At 40.1% G+C, this 18367-nt stretch overlaps 1 protein-coding gene across 1 annotated transcript in view; it reads left to right on the top strand.

Annotated features, from left to right (window-relative positions):
* GADL1 (glutamate decarboxylase like 1) overlaps nt 1-18367 on the top strand; it is a 180771-nt gene that overhangs the window by 102478 nt on the left and 59926 nt on the right. Inside the window, exons 12-13 of the mRNA XM_004754305.3 lie at nt 2125-2324; nt 12884-12935. Coding sequence (XP_004754362.1) covers nt 2125-2324; nt 12884-12935 — 252 coding nt within the window. The remainder of the gene's footprint in view (nt 1-2124; nt 2325-12883; nt 12936-18367) is intronic.

Genomic DNA, 18367 nt, shown 5'->3' with positions numbered 1-18367 from the left:
TTTATTTGATGTGGGGGAGAGAGAGTGAGATCACAAGTAGGCAGAGAGGCAGGCAGAGAGGGAAGCACACCCCCCCGCCAAGCAGAGAGCCCAATGTGGGGCTTGATCCCAGGACCCTGAGATCATGACCTGAGCTGAAGGCCGAGGCCTAACCCACTGAGCCACCCAGGCGCCCCTGGTCTATAATTTTTTTTTCATAACATAAAATCATGCTTTCTGGTAATGGCACACATTATATCCAGATTGGTATCCACCTATAACAATGTTACTATTAAGACAGCAAATGCATGGTTTCGTTTGGAAGGTACTGAGTTGATTAGTCAAATGAATACCTTCTCTGTTCAGAAGAGGTCACTTCCTAGGACCTCTGTGACCATTGGGGAGTTTCTATGTGGCTTCCTGCATAGTACTGATCCTTTTGTATTGTTAAGATTTAGAAAGTGCTCCAAATGAGAAGTTCACATATCTGAGTTTCTTCTGTTCATACTACATGTCAGGGGAATGTGAGGACATGTGGATTATGGGGAGTGGCATCATCACCCATAATTGCTTAGGGAGGGTCCTGTATGCCCAGTACAGTGTTAAGCTCTATGGACATGGACATAAATAGAAAATGATTCCTGCCCTCAAGAACTTGCTTGGCTACACAAAGAGAGAATATATGCAAACTTCATACTGAGTAGGGAAAGCACAGAGCAAAGCCAGAAAATGCAGCCAAATATAGAAGGAAGAAGTGAGTCCAATAGGAAAGACTGAAGGGAAAACATAACTCGAGATGGGACCCAAAAGAAGGGCAGACCTAGATAACGAGGAAAGACCTTGTTTGGTATAAGTAAACTTAAGAACTTGTAATTATGCTGCATGTGCTTTTTTTTTTTAATTTTAGAATTTTTTAAAGATTTTATTTATTTATCAGAGAGAGAGGGGGGAGAGAGTGAGCACAGGCAGACAGAATGGCAGGCAGAGGCAGAGGGAGAAGCAGGCTCCCCGCCGAGCAAGGAGCCTGATGTGGGACTCGATCCCAGGACGCTGGGATCATGACCCGAGCCGAAGGCAGCTGCTTAACCAACTGAGCCACCCAGGCTTCCCCTGCATGTACTTTTTGAATGTGTCAAATATTATACTAAAATAGAGGTAAGGTCAAGCAAGTGATCTGAGCAAAGATACACATGGGGCCTGATCTAGTGGTTAAGGGACTTTGAGTAGTTTGGTTCTATTGAGGAAGCAGAGGGTTTTATTAGGTATTCTGTAGCAATGAGGATGCTCACATGATTGTGGGGACTGCAAAGTACAATGGAATGGGCAGGAAGGAAGTTGAAGGTAAAGCATAGCTTGAGATGGGAAATCTGGGAATATGTAAATACTAGATGACACTGAATGCAAAATTTGAGGTCAAGGTGAAGAATTTCGAATGGTAATAAACAGGGTAAATTGTCACTTACTGCTTAGAGACAAGTAACCGCTCAGTAAATGCGAATTAATGGTTGCAAATAAAACCCATGCCAAACCAACCCAAAAAACCCTTTGGATTTGTGGGTGATGTTTGTGGTGGTCATAACTTGCTGGCTTTCACTGAACTCTTTCATAGCTCTTTCTTCAGGATTTTTATCCCAAGTTATTATCACTTTGACCTTGTTAATATGAATATGACTTAAAAAGAAGGGCCTACAAGTGCCTAGTGTTTCACCTATGAAATTATATAAAGTATGTAAAAGATGTTAGATATTTTTTTCCCAGTATGAAGCCTTGAGAGGGTTATAGACAGATTTTTTTTCATCTTGAGAAATTGGTCCATTTCCATATTGCACAGGTGATGACATGGTCACCTCCGAGCTTCCAAGTACTCATCAATAATTTTGTGAAGATGCACTTGATATTCTCAACTTGGGGGTTGTTTTTTTTTTTCCCAAACAAAATAGGTAACATGTGTCTCAAAATTAATATACACATACTGCTTCCCATGCAGGGCCGTCAGAGTGAGAGCAGGTGTTTTGGCACAAGGTGGTAGAACATCCTACAGGTTTTGTTTGTCAGTGTATGTTTTTAAAATCAAGTGTATTCTAAAAATGGACAGTTTTACAGCCTTTCTCTCTGTCTTTCTTCCCCTCTCTCTCTTTTCAAAAGGACCTTCTTAAGAAATGCTACTCTGCCAAGGCATCTTACCTCTTCCAGCAGGACAAATTCTATGACATCAGCTACGACACAGGAGACAAGTCTATCCAATGCAGCAGGAGACCAGATGCATTCAAGTTCTGGATGACTTGGAAGGCCCTGGGCACATTAGGCCTTGAAGAGAGAGTTAATCGTGCACTTGCTTTATCTAGGTACTTGCCTGTGTGTGTTTGTGTGTGTGTATATCTGTAACAGAAAGACTTGATGGAAATAACATTTGCAAAGTTTGTACATGTTCTTTCTTTTGTCATTTCTCCTTTCATCTAATGACCATTTTCTCAGTACCTACTACAGGTTAGCAATTGTGAACCAAGCAGTCCTACACCCACCCCCTGGGATCCCAGCCCAGTAAGAGATACATTTAGGTGGCAAAGCTGTTAAAATACGAGTGAACCAATTTTTGATAAGTGTGGGTACATGGTGCTCCAGGAGCACTCAGGAGGGTACCCTAGTGTGTGTTTGTTTGTTTTTTAAAGACTTTTATTTATTTATTTGACAGAGAGAGACACAACGAGAGAGGAAATAGAAGAGTGGGAGAGGGAGAAGCAGGCTTCTGGCTGGGCAGGGAGCCTGATGCAGGGCTCAATCCCAGGACAGCTGAAGGCAGACGCTTAATGACTGAGCCACCCAGGTGTCCCTAGTTCCCTAGTGTTCTTGAGGGGCATTGGCAGAAGCCCTGGAGGAACTGAAATTTAGCTAAGACCCAGGAAACAAAGTGAAGAAGAATGGTGCAGGCAGAGGGAGCACCAAGTCCAAATTATGTGACTTCAAAGACCTGAAAAACAGGTGTGTGAGAATGCAGGGCTAGACTAAAGACTTGAAGGTAAAGTCAATATGGAAATGTTATGGTTACTTGTCTCGTTGTAACATTAGAGACAAAGCTTTTGAAGCCACTTTCTGAGACATTACAGAAGCCCGTAAGATACAGGTGGTGGACACTTGCCAACCAAACAAGACTCTTTCGCTAAGTGTGGATCAGTGGGTGCACATGGGCAGGCCGCCAACAGATTTAGTTTGAAATGTGATTTGTTGAGCCTGAACTACATAGGCTTAATCTTCTTGGTGTTAAAAAAAAAAAAAAAAAAGTCGAACATTTAAAGATGTAAAATACTTAAAAATAGGGAGATTTGTCAAAATCTGGATTTTTGGCTTCTCTGGAAGGATCAGAATGCTCTCAATCCCACATGGTGACAAACCACTGAACGTGTTGATGGCATCTAGAGAAACACTCCCTGTACTTCCTCCTGTTATTCGCAGCCAACCTGGACTCAAAACCTAGCTCTACCAATTAAAAGTGAGGTGACTTGGGCAAGTTTCTGAACCTCTCTGTACCCCAGTTTCGTCCCAGTAAAATGGAGATCAAATGGTGTGTCATTCAGATAGTTGCTATGAGGATTAAATGCATCGATATATGCAAAACATGAAGAGCAGTATCTGGCCTGTGCTACCTGCCTTTATGAGTTTTGGTTTTTCTTACCTGCTTGACCATTGTAGGCATGACCACTATGGTGTCTGGTTTGGATTCACTCTCCTTCATACTTCCTGTGCACATTTCACTGGCAAAATCCTGAAGTCCCTCCTCAGAAATTTAAGACAGTTTTCTTTTTCCAGATTGGGAGTTGTAGGGGTGCTCCATGCAACAGGTGTCTGAAGACTCATGGTCTTAAAACAGCAATTATTTATTCTCAGACATCTTCAAGTGGGCTGGAGGGTCTTTATCCCAAACTATGGTGGCTGTAGGGGTGGGCCATCTACTCCCCACATGCTTTTCCTCTTCTTTGGATTAACAGGAAGCCAGAATGTGTTCTTGTGATGGAGATAACAGAAGATCAAGAAGGCAAACCCCATTATGCAAGCTGACTTTGAAGGCCTGATTGTATCATATCTATTGGCATTCCAATGGCCAAAGCAAATCACCTGGCCAGCCTCCATGTCAAGAGGCAGGGAATACAATCTGCCTTTTAGCAGGAAGAACTGCAAAGTTACACGGTATTGAACTTGAATATGATACAGCCAGTTTTTTACGAGCAAAATGGGCTTACTTGGGAATGGCAGAGGAATTACAATTCAGGACATGCAAACTACGGCAAATCATAAGCAAGTCTGGAGAACAAAGGAGATGAGCTCGCTTATAAAGGGGGATGGGGGAAATCCAGAGGGGCTGCTTTAGGCATAAGTCCATTGGATAAGACAGAGTGATGGCTTCTCATTAGCTGAGCCTTTTGCTAGACAAAGAGAAAATCTTCCCATTTGCTGTGGTAGTTAAATAGGCTTCTTCCTGTTGGAAAATCCAAGATATGCCTCTTCTTGTTGAGGTCTGCAATTGATGTCAAGTTGGTGGGGCATGAAAACTTCATCTTCAGGACTTCCTGAGTCCATTTCAAATGAGGTTTCCTTTATTCTTTTTCATTATGGCTTGGATTAAGAACAGGTAAAGGGAAGGCTTTGGTACTTTCAGAAGATTGTTAGAGAAGTTGGCAATTCTAGTGATTGTGGTTTAAAAAGTAGTTTTAAAAAATCTAAATATGTATCATTTAGGTCTCTTTAGGTGGCAAGCAACAGAAACAGTAATTCAAGATACTATGAACAAATAAAGATAATTTATTATGACATGTTCCTTATAAGCTAGTATAATGATGACTTCTGGAATGACTTATCTAAGGGCTTAAATGATATCACCAGGCCTCAATCTTTCTCCATATTTCAGGGTTGCTCTTTTTTATGTTGGTTTATTCCTATGGAGGAAGATGGCAACCTGGGGTGTAAGATCTCTAGCTTCTGTCTTCTCCAGTTCAAGTTCAAGGTCCAAATGAAAGTGTGCTCCTCTCTCAACAGTCCTAAAGAGAAAGTTTTCATATCTGAATGAGACAAATGTCCATCTGTCATCAGTCACTATTGTCAGGGAAATGTGTTACTCTCACTGGTCACTCTCAGTCACATGCCATCCCTTGGCACTGGACAATGTCAATTCCTCCTATGGAAAATATCCTGAAACTAGGTGAGGACTATACCTTTATTAGAAGTAAGGTTAATCTACTTCCATCAGAATTAGGGAGATAATTACCCAATGGTAAGAAAAATGAAACTATCCACCATAATTATTCATAGTTTCTGTTCAGTTAAAATAAAAGTTCAGAAAGCTCTGTTTCCTTTTTTTTTTCTTTGTATTTTCTCATACTACTTAAGTGTGGTAGAATCTCTATATTATTTTATCTAAGCTGCTAAGTAATTCATTGACAGGTGTCTTGAAAGAAGGCTAGATATAAATATTTGATGATCATATTTGTTATAAAGTTAGCATTCATCTCAGGGTAGAATTTAATTTATAGTCTAAGGATACTTTCTAATTTTTGCAGAGAAATATCACAGGAGGATAAATGTTAACACTTCAATTCAATTCAACAAACACTTATTGTTTGTAAATGTTTGTCAAGTTGAATTGAATTGAATTAACATTTCAGCGAGCATCACTGCAGACTCTGTGACCTATATCTAAGTATTTGGAAAAATAATCCCTCCTCTTTCATGCTATTATTCATCATTTTTTTTTTGTCTTAACTTTTCACAGTTTTTATTACCCAGCCCTGTCTTCCTAGGGTGGGCAAGGTCATCCTGTTTTCCTACCCCTAATGACAAGTAAATGTTGAGTCCTTTTCTTTTTCTTTTTTCTTACTTTTCTTTTTTCTTCTTCTTTCTTTCTTTCTGAGAGAAACAGAAAGACAGAGAGTGGAAAGAGTGGGGCAGAGGGAAAGAGAGAGAGAATTTTAAGCAGGATTCATGCCCAGTGCAAAGCCGGGTGTGGGGCTCAAGCTCACAACCCCAAGAGAATGAGATGAGCCAAAATCTAGAGTCAGATGTTTAAAAAACTGAGCCAGTCAGATGTTTAAAAAACTGAGCCACCCAGGTGCCCCTATTTTTATTTTATTTTTGGCTGAACCCTTTTAGACATGCCACTTGGAGTGAATATGAAATTAGAAACTTAGAGAAAGTATCTCTAGGATTAAGAACTATATCAAGTTGGCAACATAAGTATTTTTATGATTTTATTTATTTTCAGATTGGCTAATTAGTTTGTAGTTCTGCTCTTTAGAAAAAGAGAAACGTTTTCTTAGAGCTGGGATCTACTCTGTTTGAACCCATGTACAGCAGTGTCTTGGAAAACTGGCTCTCAGGAGGAAGACACAGAAGCCCCAGTTTGTTACGTCTGTCAATCACCATGGTGTAAATATTCCCACTGTGTAAAACTGCAAGCTATCAACACTTTTGATTTATAAAATTCCTAAATATTTAACATGGGCTCTCACTAGCCAGTCCATAGTAGCTCTGGAACACCACTGAGTAAGTGAGCCGGTGTAATCAGTTCAAACCACTGACTCTTGAGAGTTCAAGCTCCACTGGGAGCTGACTGTAGGCCACTGACTTGAAAAACGATTCTCATCCCTGTCCAGAAGGCTCTACCTGGCATAATGTCTATAATCTCAGAATTAACATTGTTTTGTTTCCAAAGAGTATAATTTCCTTCAGCAGATAAGGATTAACAAAGTAGGGGCACCTGGGTGGCTTGGTGGGTTGGGCCTCTGCCTTCGGCTCGGGTCGTGATCTCAGGGTCCTGGGATCGAGCCCCACGTAGGGGGTCTCTGCTCGGCGGGGAGTCTGCTTCCCCCTCTCTCTCTGCCTGCCTCTCTGCCTACTTGTGATCTCCGTCTTTCTGTCCAATGAATAAATAAAATCTTAAAAAAAAAAATAATTAACAAAGTAAAGCTGCACATGAGAATTGTGTTACTATTTGAGCTGCGCACCCATTACCAGCAGCCTGTCTAGCCAAAACACCTGTCCCTAGACCCTCTGTCAGATCTCTCAAATACTGGACAGGCTGGGCAGCTCTTTCTCCACTGACCTTGCAGGAAAGATTGCTCTGACTGCATAGAAAGAGTATTCCATGTTTCTGAGTCTAAATGAAGCTTAGTTTTGAAATTTGTATCTTGACCTTAAGACTGAAGGACCGGAGTTTGATGGAATAATGGTTTGCCATCCCCCTGATCAGAGATCTTGCTCTTTTCCCTTGGGAACACAAAAGCAGATTTTAAAGGACAAAGATTCCTATTTAATAAGTTGTCAGAATCTAGAAAAAAAGGGGAAAATTAGTGCCTGGAAGAGCTCTAAAGCCTTTACTAATTACCATTTGACCCTCATCATTCCAATTGCCGAGAGAACTCTTATCTTGAGAAATATTAATGACTAAAAACTTGCTTTCTCATTGGGTTGTTTGAAAACCAGTGACATCGGGAACTGAAAAACAGCAGGCAATTATGAAGCATAACTGAAACGCAGACGGCTGAGGTTTAAAACCACCTCGGGCACCAGGCAGGTGACCGTGTACCCCTGGTATCTGCTTAGGAAAGTTGAAAATGTTTTCCAGTGCCCAGGGCTACCTGTTGCCGGGGGCACGTTGTAGGCCTCTGTTGTGGCCCCCGGGTTAAATGGTTATTCAGTAAGAGGTAATTTTTCAAGCAAGCTGAGAAAAGTCATGTGTGTAAATCTTTTCAACAACAACAAACAGCTCAAGAATTCCCATTCGGCTACTTGGTTAGATCTCTAGTGTATCATTTATCTAGTCCCTTGACACACAATCTCTGTAATCTCTCAAGATGGCATTCATTTCACCGACTTGCATGAATACTGAGGGATTTATTGTTTTCAGTGTGGAAAAGGTGAACAGTTACCAATGGCACTTCTGTGCTTGTGTATTTCTCTAGGTGATGGGAGAGGGGGAGTATACAGGGCTACGGAAGGGCCAGTGTTTTCATTTTATCTTTATATTGGTAATTTTTCAAAACCCACAATTGCAGGAGAACGTAGCATGTTAGGTGTCTGTGATGAATCACACGCATCGTGCAATATGTTCTAATATATGCAGAGCATGCGGAAAGCAGATGGAGAAACCTCTCAGGAGCTCTGGAAGCTCCGTGCATCAGAAAGAAATTTCAAATGAGGAGGTGAGACTGGGAGAGAAGGTTGGTTCAGAGTGTTCCAGGGAGACTCCGAGTAGCTGAGGAAGGAACTGGAAAGGCTGCTTCCAGAAAGGAAAGAATATCCTACAAAAGGACAAATTAAAGGCAAAACACAGACCTAATCACCGAACGAATCAGAGAATTGAGAGACTTCAGGGTTGGAAGCCTATTTGTAAGCAAAGGAAAGGGAAGTGTTTGGGAACAAGATTAGCATTAATGTCTGCTTCAAAATCAAGCCAGAATCTTCATACAAAGAGTTTTTGTACCCTGTAAGATTGGTGAAAATTCTTGCTAATGTGTAATTTTTTCGCCCTCTCTTCTCTCTTTTTGCCAAGCTTGGCAGGAAGCAAAGTGATGAGTTTTTAAAAGCTATTATTGTTTTTTGAACCCATTTACCTGGATGCCTTTTGGTAGAAGTGGTTCCTGGTTCCTGCTTTATATCTCCAAACTCAAATGTACATCTTTTTCTGGTTTGTATCAGATAAGAAGAGGTTCTTTTTATTTTTTTTTTGGAAATGTATTTTATCTTTAGTCTGTTTTTATGTATTGAAAAGAAAAATTGTGAGGAACAAATCATTCCTATCAATGTGGGCAGAAGTGACTCAAACCTTATTTGGATTCCCTCCCCCAAACTCCTTGCACTTAAACTTTTTTATTCAAGAAGAGAGGAAGGTACCTTATTGAAGAAGCACTTCTCAGCTACCATCTCTGAAACTGCTCTCTGTGGGATAATAGACTTCCAGAAGCTCTTAATGAATGTTCTTCCAAAAAATATTTCCATGCTCAAATATGTTTGGAAAGTGCTAACTACTATGTTATTTTTCTCTCAGAGCTACAGCTTTCCTGAGGGGGCCTGTAATAGAGAAACATTTTTAACTTTGTTTTTAACATTTTTTTTTAAAGATTTTATTTATTTATTTGATAGATGGAGATTACAAGTAGGCAGACAGGCAGGCAGAGAGAGAGGTGGAGGCAGGCTCCCTGATGAGCAGAGAGCCTGATGCGGGGCTCGATCCCAGGACCCTGGGAGCATGACCCAAGCTGAAGGCAGAGGCTTAACCCACTGTGCCACCCAGGCACCCCTGTTTTTAACATTTTTAACATGCAGACACTGTTTATTATTCACCCAACAGCCATTCTCCCCTTTTTTCTTACTAAGAGAACCTTGATTTTATTTAGATAGCAACAGTATAGCTGGGAACAGTGGTCTAAGCCAATCTCCATTGCCTGTAATGAGTTTAGGGTAAGTATATGACTCAGCCTCAGTCCCCAAGATTGAGGAAGAGTTCTTTGAAGGCTTCTGGGGAAAATACTCTTACCTCAGTAGAGAGAAAGGGAGAGGAAAGACTTTTGCTCCAGCCCCCTCTCCTCCTTCTTGGACATGTGTCGAAGGCTGCGATGCTTGGAGTATGGCACCCATCTTGAGAATGTGAGGCAAGTCATTAGCACTCTGAGCAAGGCAGGCTGAAATGGTAGAAAATGCCTGGTTCTTTGACAGCATTGAACCATCCAACCGGTTCAATAAACATCCTTATGTGGGGTGCCTGGGTGGCTCAGTGGGTTGGGCCTCTGCCTTGGACCCAATGGTCTCAGGGTCATGGTCTCAGGGTCCTGGGATGGACCCTGCGTTGGGCTCTCTGCTCAGAGGGGAGCCTGCTTCCCCCCCACCACCTCTCTGTGACTGCCTCTATGCTTGCTTGTGATCTCTCTCTGTGTCAAGTAAATAAATAAAATCTTAAAAAAAAATAAACATCCTTATGAATTAAGCCAAGTACTCTACTAATTGTAGACAAAAATAATCAAACTGGCATTCCCAGCATTGCTCACATTTATTTGGCAGTTGAACTTTTTTATGTGGGAGACTTATGAATATGGGTTGGCATGGAGCATAGTTGGGGGTTCCCGTGTAAGCCTTTTATTGTAGTTATAATAGCAACCCTTCACCCAAATCACCTAGCTACTCTCAACTCACCTGAAGTGTTACACTCTGTGCTCTGAGAGTGGCTTCAGTAGGGACAATGGCCCTGACACAAAGCCTGGGTACCCATAAGTAGCAAAAAGCAGAGTTTAAACTGAAATTATACAACTCTGTTTTAGGATGCCTTTCTCTTGGGAGCAGCTTAGCCAATTTGACAGAAATAGCCTAAATTGAGACATTTCTGTAAGTTTCCCACAGCCATCATCTGTTGGAGAAGGATTTGACTCACCTAGTCCCACATTTCTATTGCATACAAGAGGAAACTGAGGCAGGCTCAGGGAAGCTAAGGAATTTGCCTAGAGTCACAAAGTTGATGAGCTGCATAATTAGAATCTTCTAGAATCAGTCCCAGGATTTCTGGACGTGCAAAGCTTTTCCATAGTCTCGTGGTGTCCAGGATTAGCATAGGCTTCTTCAGGATGAGGTGTGGTGTTGCTTTGGAGTTTACAGATTGCCTGTATGTGTTTGTGTCTGAGAAGTTGAAAAAATATGGTTCCCAAGCTTTCCTTGTATTGACAGGGATTGTATTCGACTATTATATTTGTGCTTTACATTTTTCTTTTTTAAGTTTCCTTTCAAAAATTACAGGGGAACCTGGGTGGCTCAGTGGGTTAAGCCTCTGCCTTCGGCTCAGGTCATGATCTCAGTGTCCTGGGATCGAGCCCCGCTGTCGGGATCTCTGCTCAGCAGGGAGGCTGCTTCTCCTGTCTCTCTCTGCCTGCCTCTCTGCCTATTTGTGATCTCTATCTGTCAAATAAATAGATAAATAGATAAATAAATAAATAAATAAATAAATCTTAAAAAAAAATTGCACAAGTAACCACATCTATGAAACTTTGCAAAGAAATATAAGAAAAGAGTTAACTCCCCCATTGTATTCTATATGTCCCTTCTCCAGGTAAACACTAAGAATTTATTGTGTACCCTTCCATTCTTTACTCTGTGGGGGGGATATATATGGAGATATGTAGATAGAGAGAGATCTATCTATTTCTCTACCTATATATGGATACAGGGATAAGAATTACTTCTGCATTCTTTTTGATAATTTCTTAAAAAGCAAAATCATATTATTGACAATTTGACATATTGAATGTATGACAGAATCATATTATTGACATATTATTGACACATTATTGACATACTGAGAAATGTCAATAATGAAAGCAAGGTACTTGCTAATACATCATGAGCATCCCTGCGGCTTAATTGAAGTAGATGTAATTTATTCTTTTTAATAGCTGTGTCGTATGATGTTGTGTTGCTGTAATATGTTTTATTTTACCATTTGCCAATTTCTGGATTTTAGTCTTGTTTCTGGTTATTTTGTATGAAATACATGCACACATATTTACACATAGATTTGGGTAGAATTACATATATGCATGGTTTTACTTCATTCTTTTGAAATAACATTTGTGGTTAGAAAAGCAGATTGTGTTGTTTCAGTTTTCTTGAAATTGAGGCCCAAGAAAAACATTTTTGTTGTTTTTAAATATTAATTTAATAAATATAGTGACATGATCATATTGCATGTAATTTGTTTAAGATTTATTTTTATTTATTTTTTAGATGGAGGGAGGAGCAGAGGGAGATACAGAGAGAGATCTAAAGTAGTCTCCATGCTGAGTGCAGAGCCTGGTGCGGGGCTCGATCTTACAACCCGAAATCATGACTTGAGCTATAATCAAGAGTCAGATGCTCAACCAACTGAGCCACCTTGTTGCCCTTTCCTGATAATTATACCATAATTTCATATGATGAATGGGTCCTAATTTTCAAAGCCAATCCTCATTCCTGGGCGTAATGTTTTTCTTTCTTTCCTTCCTTCCTCCTTCCTCCCTCTTTCTTTCTTTCTTTTCTTCCTTTTTTCTTTCTTTCACTGTTACTTATAAAATCACAAAAAATTATTTTGTCAAGTATATTTTTGTCAATACCCTTTATCATTTTCTTACATTTTACCCCCAAATCTGAAATACTAGGTCTAGGGTTAGGAACCTTGCAAGGCTCTTAATCAAATCATTTAAAACCAGTTATTTTGAAAGGCTCCTCTTTTCATATAGACTATAACCAAGCCCAGGGGAGAGCTGCCCATGTTGCTCTACTCTATGTTCTCAAGGTTATTTTCATCTTTCCTTGGTCATATTCTGCATCTCCTATATCTGTACCTTTTGTTTATGGCATGATAGTTCTTTTTTCCCTGATATTGGAGATGACTTCATAGACATTCTGTCAGTGGCCACAGCCTACTTTCTTTTAACATGATCAGTCCTTTGACCCTCTGTCCTGGCCTTGGAATAGACAATGTTCAGCTTCCTTGATCTTAAATGAGCTTACAGGTAAGACTATACACCAAAAGCCAGCTAGGTAATATAAGTACATGTGTTAAATCCCCGTCTAGGACGTGAATGTGAAACCCACATAGTCAGAGATGTATCTCCAATCTATTTTAGGTGGTTTTCATATTGGGGTTAAAGTTTGATGCTAACATGAGTGATAAACATCACCTCATCCAAAAGATGTATCTTTTACTTGGGTCCTCGGGGTCTGCTGTGGGTTCAGGGATATCTGCCTAAATCCATGTTTATCCCTATTCCCCTGCCCTTCCTTATTCCTAAGCCTTACCTCTGCATTCTGAAATAACAATGTTTTTGTGTTTCATGCGTTCTCATGGAGTTGTTAGATGATGGGGTATAAATATTATTGTGTCTTTCATTTTTAGGTACCTCGCAGAAGAAATCAAGAAAAGAGAAGGATTCAAGCTATTGCTGGAAGTAAGTGATTATGGAATTGTGCTCGTGATTTTGTCAGTCAACAGGGATGAAGGTGGCAATTTTCAAATCTGTTATATTTCATTGGTTTTTGTGTTGCAGACTTAGAAGCAAGTCATTAGCTTAATTCATGGAGTCCATTATGTTAATTTACTCTATTAGTGAGTATTTTGCCTTTGTTGGATTTGCAAAGAACACACTTGCATCTAAGTATTGAAAATTAAAGTGCTCAATAATAATTACCAAGGATAATACTGAATAAATATATAAATTGCATGATGATTGTACTGTGAATATTCAACTCTGCAATAGTGGTGCCTACATGTGAAAAATCAATTAAGTGAATGTACAATAATGCATATAGTTTTCTCTTTTTATAAAATAATGAGAATATATTAGCTTTGGAGCAATGGGAAAATAAGTCATTTCGTGGTTGGACTGTTTGCTATTATATAAAAAAAATAAAATGGTTGCAAAGATAGAGAATACTGGGTTTTTTCCCCTAAAATATATAGAAATTATGAAGAATCTTCTTTAATTCTGATATTTAAGAAATATGAAGTATGGGATGTTCTCTTAGATCTCCTTATAGCATATATTTTATAGCAATTTTTTAAGAAAGATTTTATTTGTTTATTTGACAGAGAGAGAGATCACAAGTAGACAGAGAGGCAGGCAGAGAGAGAGGGAGAAGCAGAAAGCAGACTCCCCACTGAGCAAAGAGCCCGATGTGGGGCTCAATCCCAGGACCCCAAGACCACGACCCAAGCCAAAGGCAGAGGCTTAATCCACTGAGCCACCCAGGTGCCCCTATATAGCAATTTTTAACTTAATGTAAACATCACCTTTTTCATACATAAGCAATCTGCCTAACTTTTGGCATTCATTTATTCAGCAAGATTTATTGAGCAATTACTATGTGCCAGGCACAGTTCTAGGTATTGCATACGTAAGATAGAGAAATTCCCTGTTCTGGTGGTGCTTATACTCAAATGGCAAGTGACAGGGAATAAACAAGCAAATTAATACCTAGCAAACTTCAGGTAGTGAGATGTGCTAAGAAAACAATAAAGCAGGTTCATGAGAGAGAATTGAGTATACACATAAAGAGAGTTACAGATGTGGCAAGTTCTGAATGACAAGGTGGCTGGTGGTTGGGTGGCCTGTTTCATTTGGGGCATACAGCTAGAGCTCTCTGAGGTCTTTTTTTTAAACCGAGACCTGACTAATGGTAAACAGTATGTCATGTAGATGTCTGAGGGAAAGACGTTCTAGATAGAATGAATAAACAACTACAAAGGCTTCCAGCTGAAAAGAATTTTATGTGTTTGAGGAACCAGAAGAAGGTATATTAAATGAGGGGCAGGGGTGCAGGTGGAGAGGTGGGCGGAGACCGGAGCTGGTGGAGTCAGGTGGGTCCTGGTTTTGGCTTTTATTCCAAGTGTAATCATGAAAGAAGTTTTATGGAGACAGGAGTCTGAATTCCATTTTATTTATTTATTTTTTAAACTTTTTTTTTTTTTTAACTTGTATTTGTTTAAGAGGAAAAGAGAGAGAGAGAAAGGGGCAGAGAGAGTGGAGCCCGACATGGGCCTTGATCTCAGGATCCTGAGATCATGTCCTGATCTGAACTCAAGAGTCAGATGCTTAACTGACTGAGACACCCAGGAACCTCTCCCCAACCCCAATACCCCTAACACCCCCCACCCCCCACCCCGCCGAATTCCATTTTAAAAGATGATGCTGGATGTCCTGGGAAGAGAGGAATGGGGCAGGAGGGAGGATGTGAAGGGCCGCCAAGAAAAGGGCAAATCAGACAAACTGAGATGCCGTTGCAGTGGCCCAGGTGAGGTGTGGTGACAGTCCTTCTATCACTATCTACAAAAGAGTCCAAAGTTCCTGAAAAACAGGGACATGAAGGAACTTACACAGATAACAAGAAAAAACATATTTAAGTGACTTTCTGGTAACACCCCAAAGAAGCAAAAAGACACATTTAGAGGGTGGGACATTCTCCAGGATAGCTGACCTGGTTTCTTCAACATTCCGTGGTGTGAAGAAAAATTACAGAGGAGGGAGTGATGATCGCAGGGATTCACAGAGACTGAAGAGGTTCACTGACCACGCGTAACGTTTGGGGCTGTCAGAATCCCAGTTGGAACAATTGTGAACAGTCGATTATTTTTTTTAAGATTTTATTTATTTATTTGACAGACAGAGATCACAAGCAGGCAGAGAGACAGGCAAAGTGAACGGAAGGAAAGCAGGCTCCCCGCTGAGCAGAGAGCCCGATGTGGGACTCAGTCTCAGGACCCTTGGATTTTGACCTGAGCCGAAGGCAGAGGCTTTAACCCAATGAGCCACCCAGGACCCCGTGAACAGCAAATTTTTTTGAAACAGCTGGGAAATTTCTAATGTGAAACTGGCTATTGGATAATACCAAGGGATTACTGATAATGGTGTTAGGTCTGACAATGGCATTATGACTACATAAGAAAATGTGTGTATTTTTAAGAGATGCACACTTAATCACGTAGGGGGTAAAACAACAGCTCTAGGATGGCTGGGAGTTGGAGTCCGGGTGACTTTTTAAATATTCTTGAGTTTAAGTTGCCTTCTTTATTTCCCTGAGGTTGAGTTTCCCTCTATTTTTACAAGTTTGAATTACTTCCTTTATTTCTCTGGCTGCGGGGGCCATGGTGCTTATGGAAAGTGCTGTATACCTTGGAACTACAATCTTTTGATAGAGCTGAAAGAAGTGAAAAAAAAAAAAAGGTGAACTGTTTTAGAAGCTATTTATATATTCCTCCTAAAGGCTTAAAAATGAAGGGAGGAAACTCGCACCATCATCTTTAGGGAATTGCAAATATTCACAATCTTGTAATGCAAGTGAAAGTGGGTTTTCATCCTCAGGTAGCCTCCTGTCCTGGCTATTTTATTTACGGGAGCCAGATGGCCCCAAAACAGTGAAGGTGGCTTTCTCAACTGTACTCCAGAACCAGAACTCCTTCTTACAAGGGTATTTGTATGTGATCTGCATTTGCCTCTCTTCTCTGTGTTCCATTTGGAGAAATAATGTAAATTTAGACCTTGAATCTCACATATAAGTGTCAAGACAATTACCCCTTTTGTTAACAAATGCTTACTTTGGATTGATTAAATATAACCCTAATGCATACTTAAGAGGAGAGAGATTTGATTATAGTCTGTGAAACTAAGTCTTTCAGTTTAGGAAAAATGAAAGCCTATAATTATATATATATATTTTATATATTTTTGTATGTATAAAATTTTACTTATATTATATGTAATAAATAGATTTATAATGAATACATCTATTCATTCACTTTTTTAGCAAATAGAATTTTAAGTGGAATATTGAAAACAGGTTTTGGGGCCATCCGGCTCCAGTATGAACACAATAAAACCAAGTCTCCGATACTTGAATATCTTTTCCTGAAAAGAGCAAAAGTAATGCATTATCTTCTTGAAGATGATTGAAAGTTATCACTTCAAATGAATTCTACATTATTCATAGGCACCTGAAAATCATCTCTCTGTTTTTCTGTGTGAGAACTAAGATCTAATAGATGTTTTCCTAGAGGTACATTCATTCTTATACTATCATTCACATATTTTATTTTGATCTCCTGGGAGAGTCCTAATTATTCAACTATTTGTTTTTCTCTTCCTGAGTTCCACATTAGGAAGAATTATTTAGGTTTCACAGACTTGCCAGATTATCGAGGAGCTTCAAGGACATCCAGTCACCTTCCTGCTCAAGGCAGGAAACTTCTCTTGACAGTAACCATAACAGAAAGTCAACCTCTTCCTGAACAATTCCTGTGTCAGACAATTCACAGCTCAGTCCTCCTCCCCCGACCTCTAATTATTCATATTCTATTACTTTTTGACCCCTCCTATTACTATGTATCAAGCATTTTGCCATTTATGGTCATCTTTTTATCTAGTTTTATTAGATTGCAGCACTCTTCTAATCACAAAATCCAATGCACATTCTAAAATCTCCATCTTGTTGGACTTCTATAGCATCTTACACCATTAGCGATTCCTTCCCTCTTGAAATGCTCTTTTGTTTTGGTTTCTTTGAATTTCTCTCCCAGTTTTTCTCCTTTCCATGTGACTTTTCTTTCTTTTTTTTTTTTTCCCCCTCAGTCTCTATGTGAAGGAGGTCTGTTCATTTGGGTACCCGGTTAGATAATATTTTCCACTCTTCTGCCTTTAGTTCTTCGCTGTGTCTACATACTCCCCTTGAAATGTTTAATCCATTTCTAAACTTTGTTATCATTGACTTCAATAATGGCTCTATCCTTGTCTTGTCTTCTAAACTCTGGTCCTTTGTACATAGGCATGTCCTGAAATTTTCACTTAGACTCCCACAGGCACGCCAACTTCAGTTTTTTGTTTTTTGTTTTTTGTTTTTTTTTTTGTTTAAGATTTATTCATTTACTGGGGGGAGAGGCAGAGGGAGAGAAAGAATCTCAAGTAAACCCTGTGCTCAGTGAGACCTGACATGGGGCTCCATCTCCTGACCTCAGCTGAAAACCAAGAATCAGACCCTCAACCGACTGTGCCTTCCAGGCACCCCTCAAATTCAACATTTCTAAAGCTGAAGTGTAGCCATTCTCTTTTCCCAGATTCTACGTACTGGAACTATGATCTATCCAGACAAAAATCTTGATGTTGTCTTCCCTATCTCCCTTCCCCTTCTCTTAAATGTATCTTGAGCCCTTTTCTCCACTGCTGAAGCCACTGCCTCAGTTCAGGCTCCTGTCACTCCTCCTGTTTGCCCTGCCTCAGAACTCATCCCCTTCCAGTCTCAGATGCCCTCCTACCCATCTCCACACAGCAGCCACGCTGGGGCCTTTCTAAAATGAAATCTCCTCCCTAGACTGAAACTCTCCCATGAGTCCACATTGCCTCAAGCCCAGACTCCCAAGCATGGCGGATGGGGAAGGCTTTCGTGAAGTGATGCTCATTCCCATGTCCATCCTCACCTCTCTTCACCTTGTTCTCTGTCCATTCCAAATCCTTGCCATCCCTCTGTATACATGGACTTCTACATGTGCACTATTCTTGCTGCCAGAAATGTTTCTTATTATGAGGAATTTCTTTTGTAACTCTCATTCCTGTACCTAGTTCTATTACTAGTTCTGAGTTCCCGGAGACGAGCATACAGTGTAAGTTATTTTTCTCATCGTCACGTCTGGTCCAGTATCTAGAACACAGAAAATTCTGCTTATGAATTGAACATTTCAGTTATCCTTCTATGGACAGACCATAATTCTTGAACATCCCCCTCAAATACTGTATGCAGAAATAGCGACGTGTCTCACCTAGTACTGATTTAAATGTGACTATTCATCTACTTGAAAAGGACATCTCTTTCTACCAAACTAGCTCCAGATAATAGT

This window comes from Mustela putorius, unplaced genomic scaffold (genome assembly GCF_011764305.1).
Source record: "Mustela putorius furo isolate JIRA1106 unplaced genomic scaffold, ASM1176430v1.1 tig00003834_pilon_pilon_pilon, whole genome shotgun sequence".
Lineage (NCBI taxonomy): Eukaryota > Metazoa > Chordata > Mammalia > Carnivora > Mustelidae > Mustela > Mustela putorius.
Note: the sequence above shows the minus strand (reverse complement) of the source record. Positions and strands in the feature narration are given on the sequence as shown.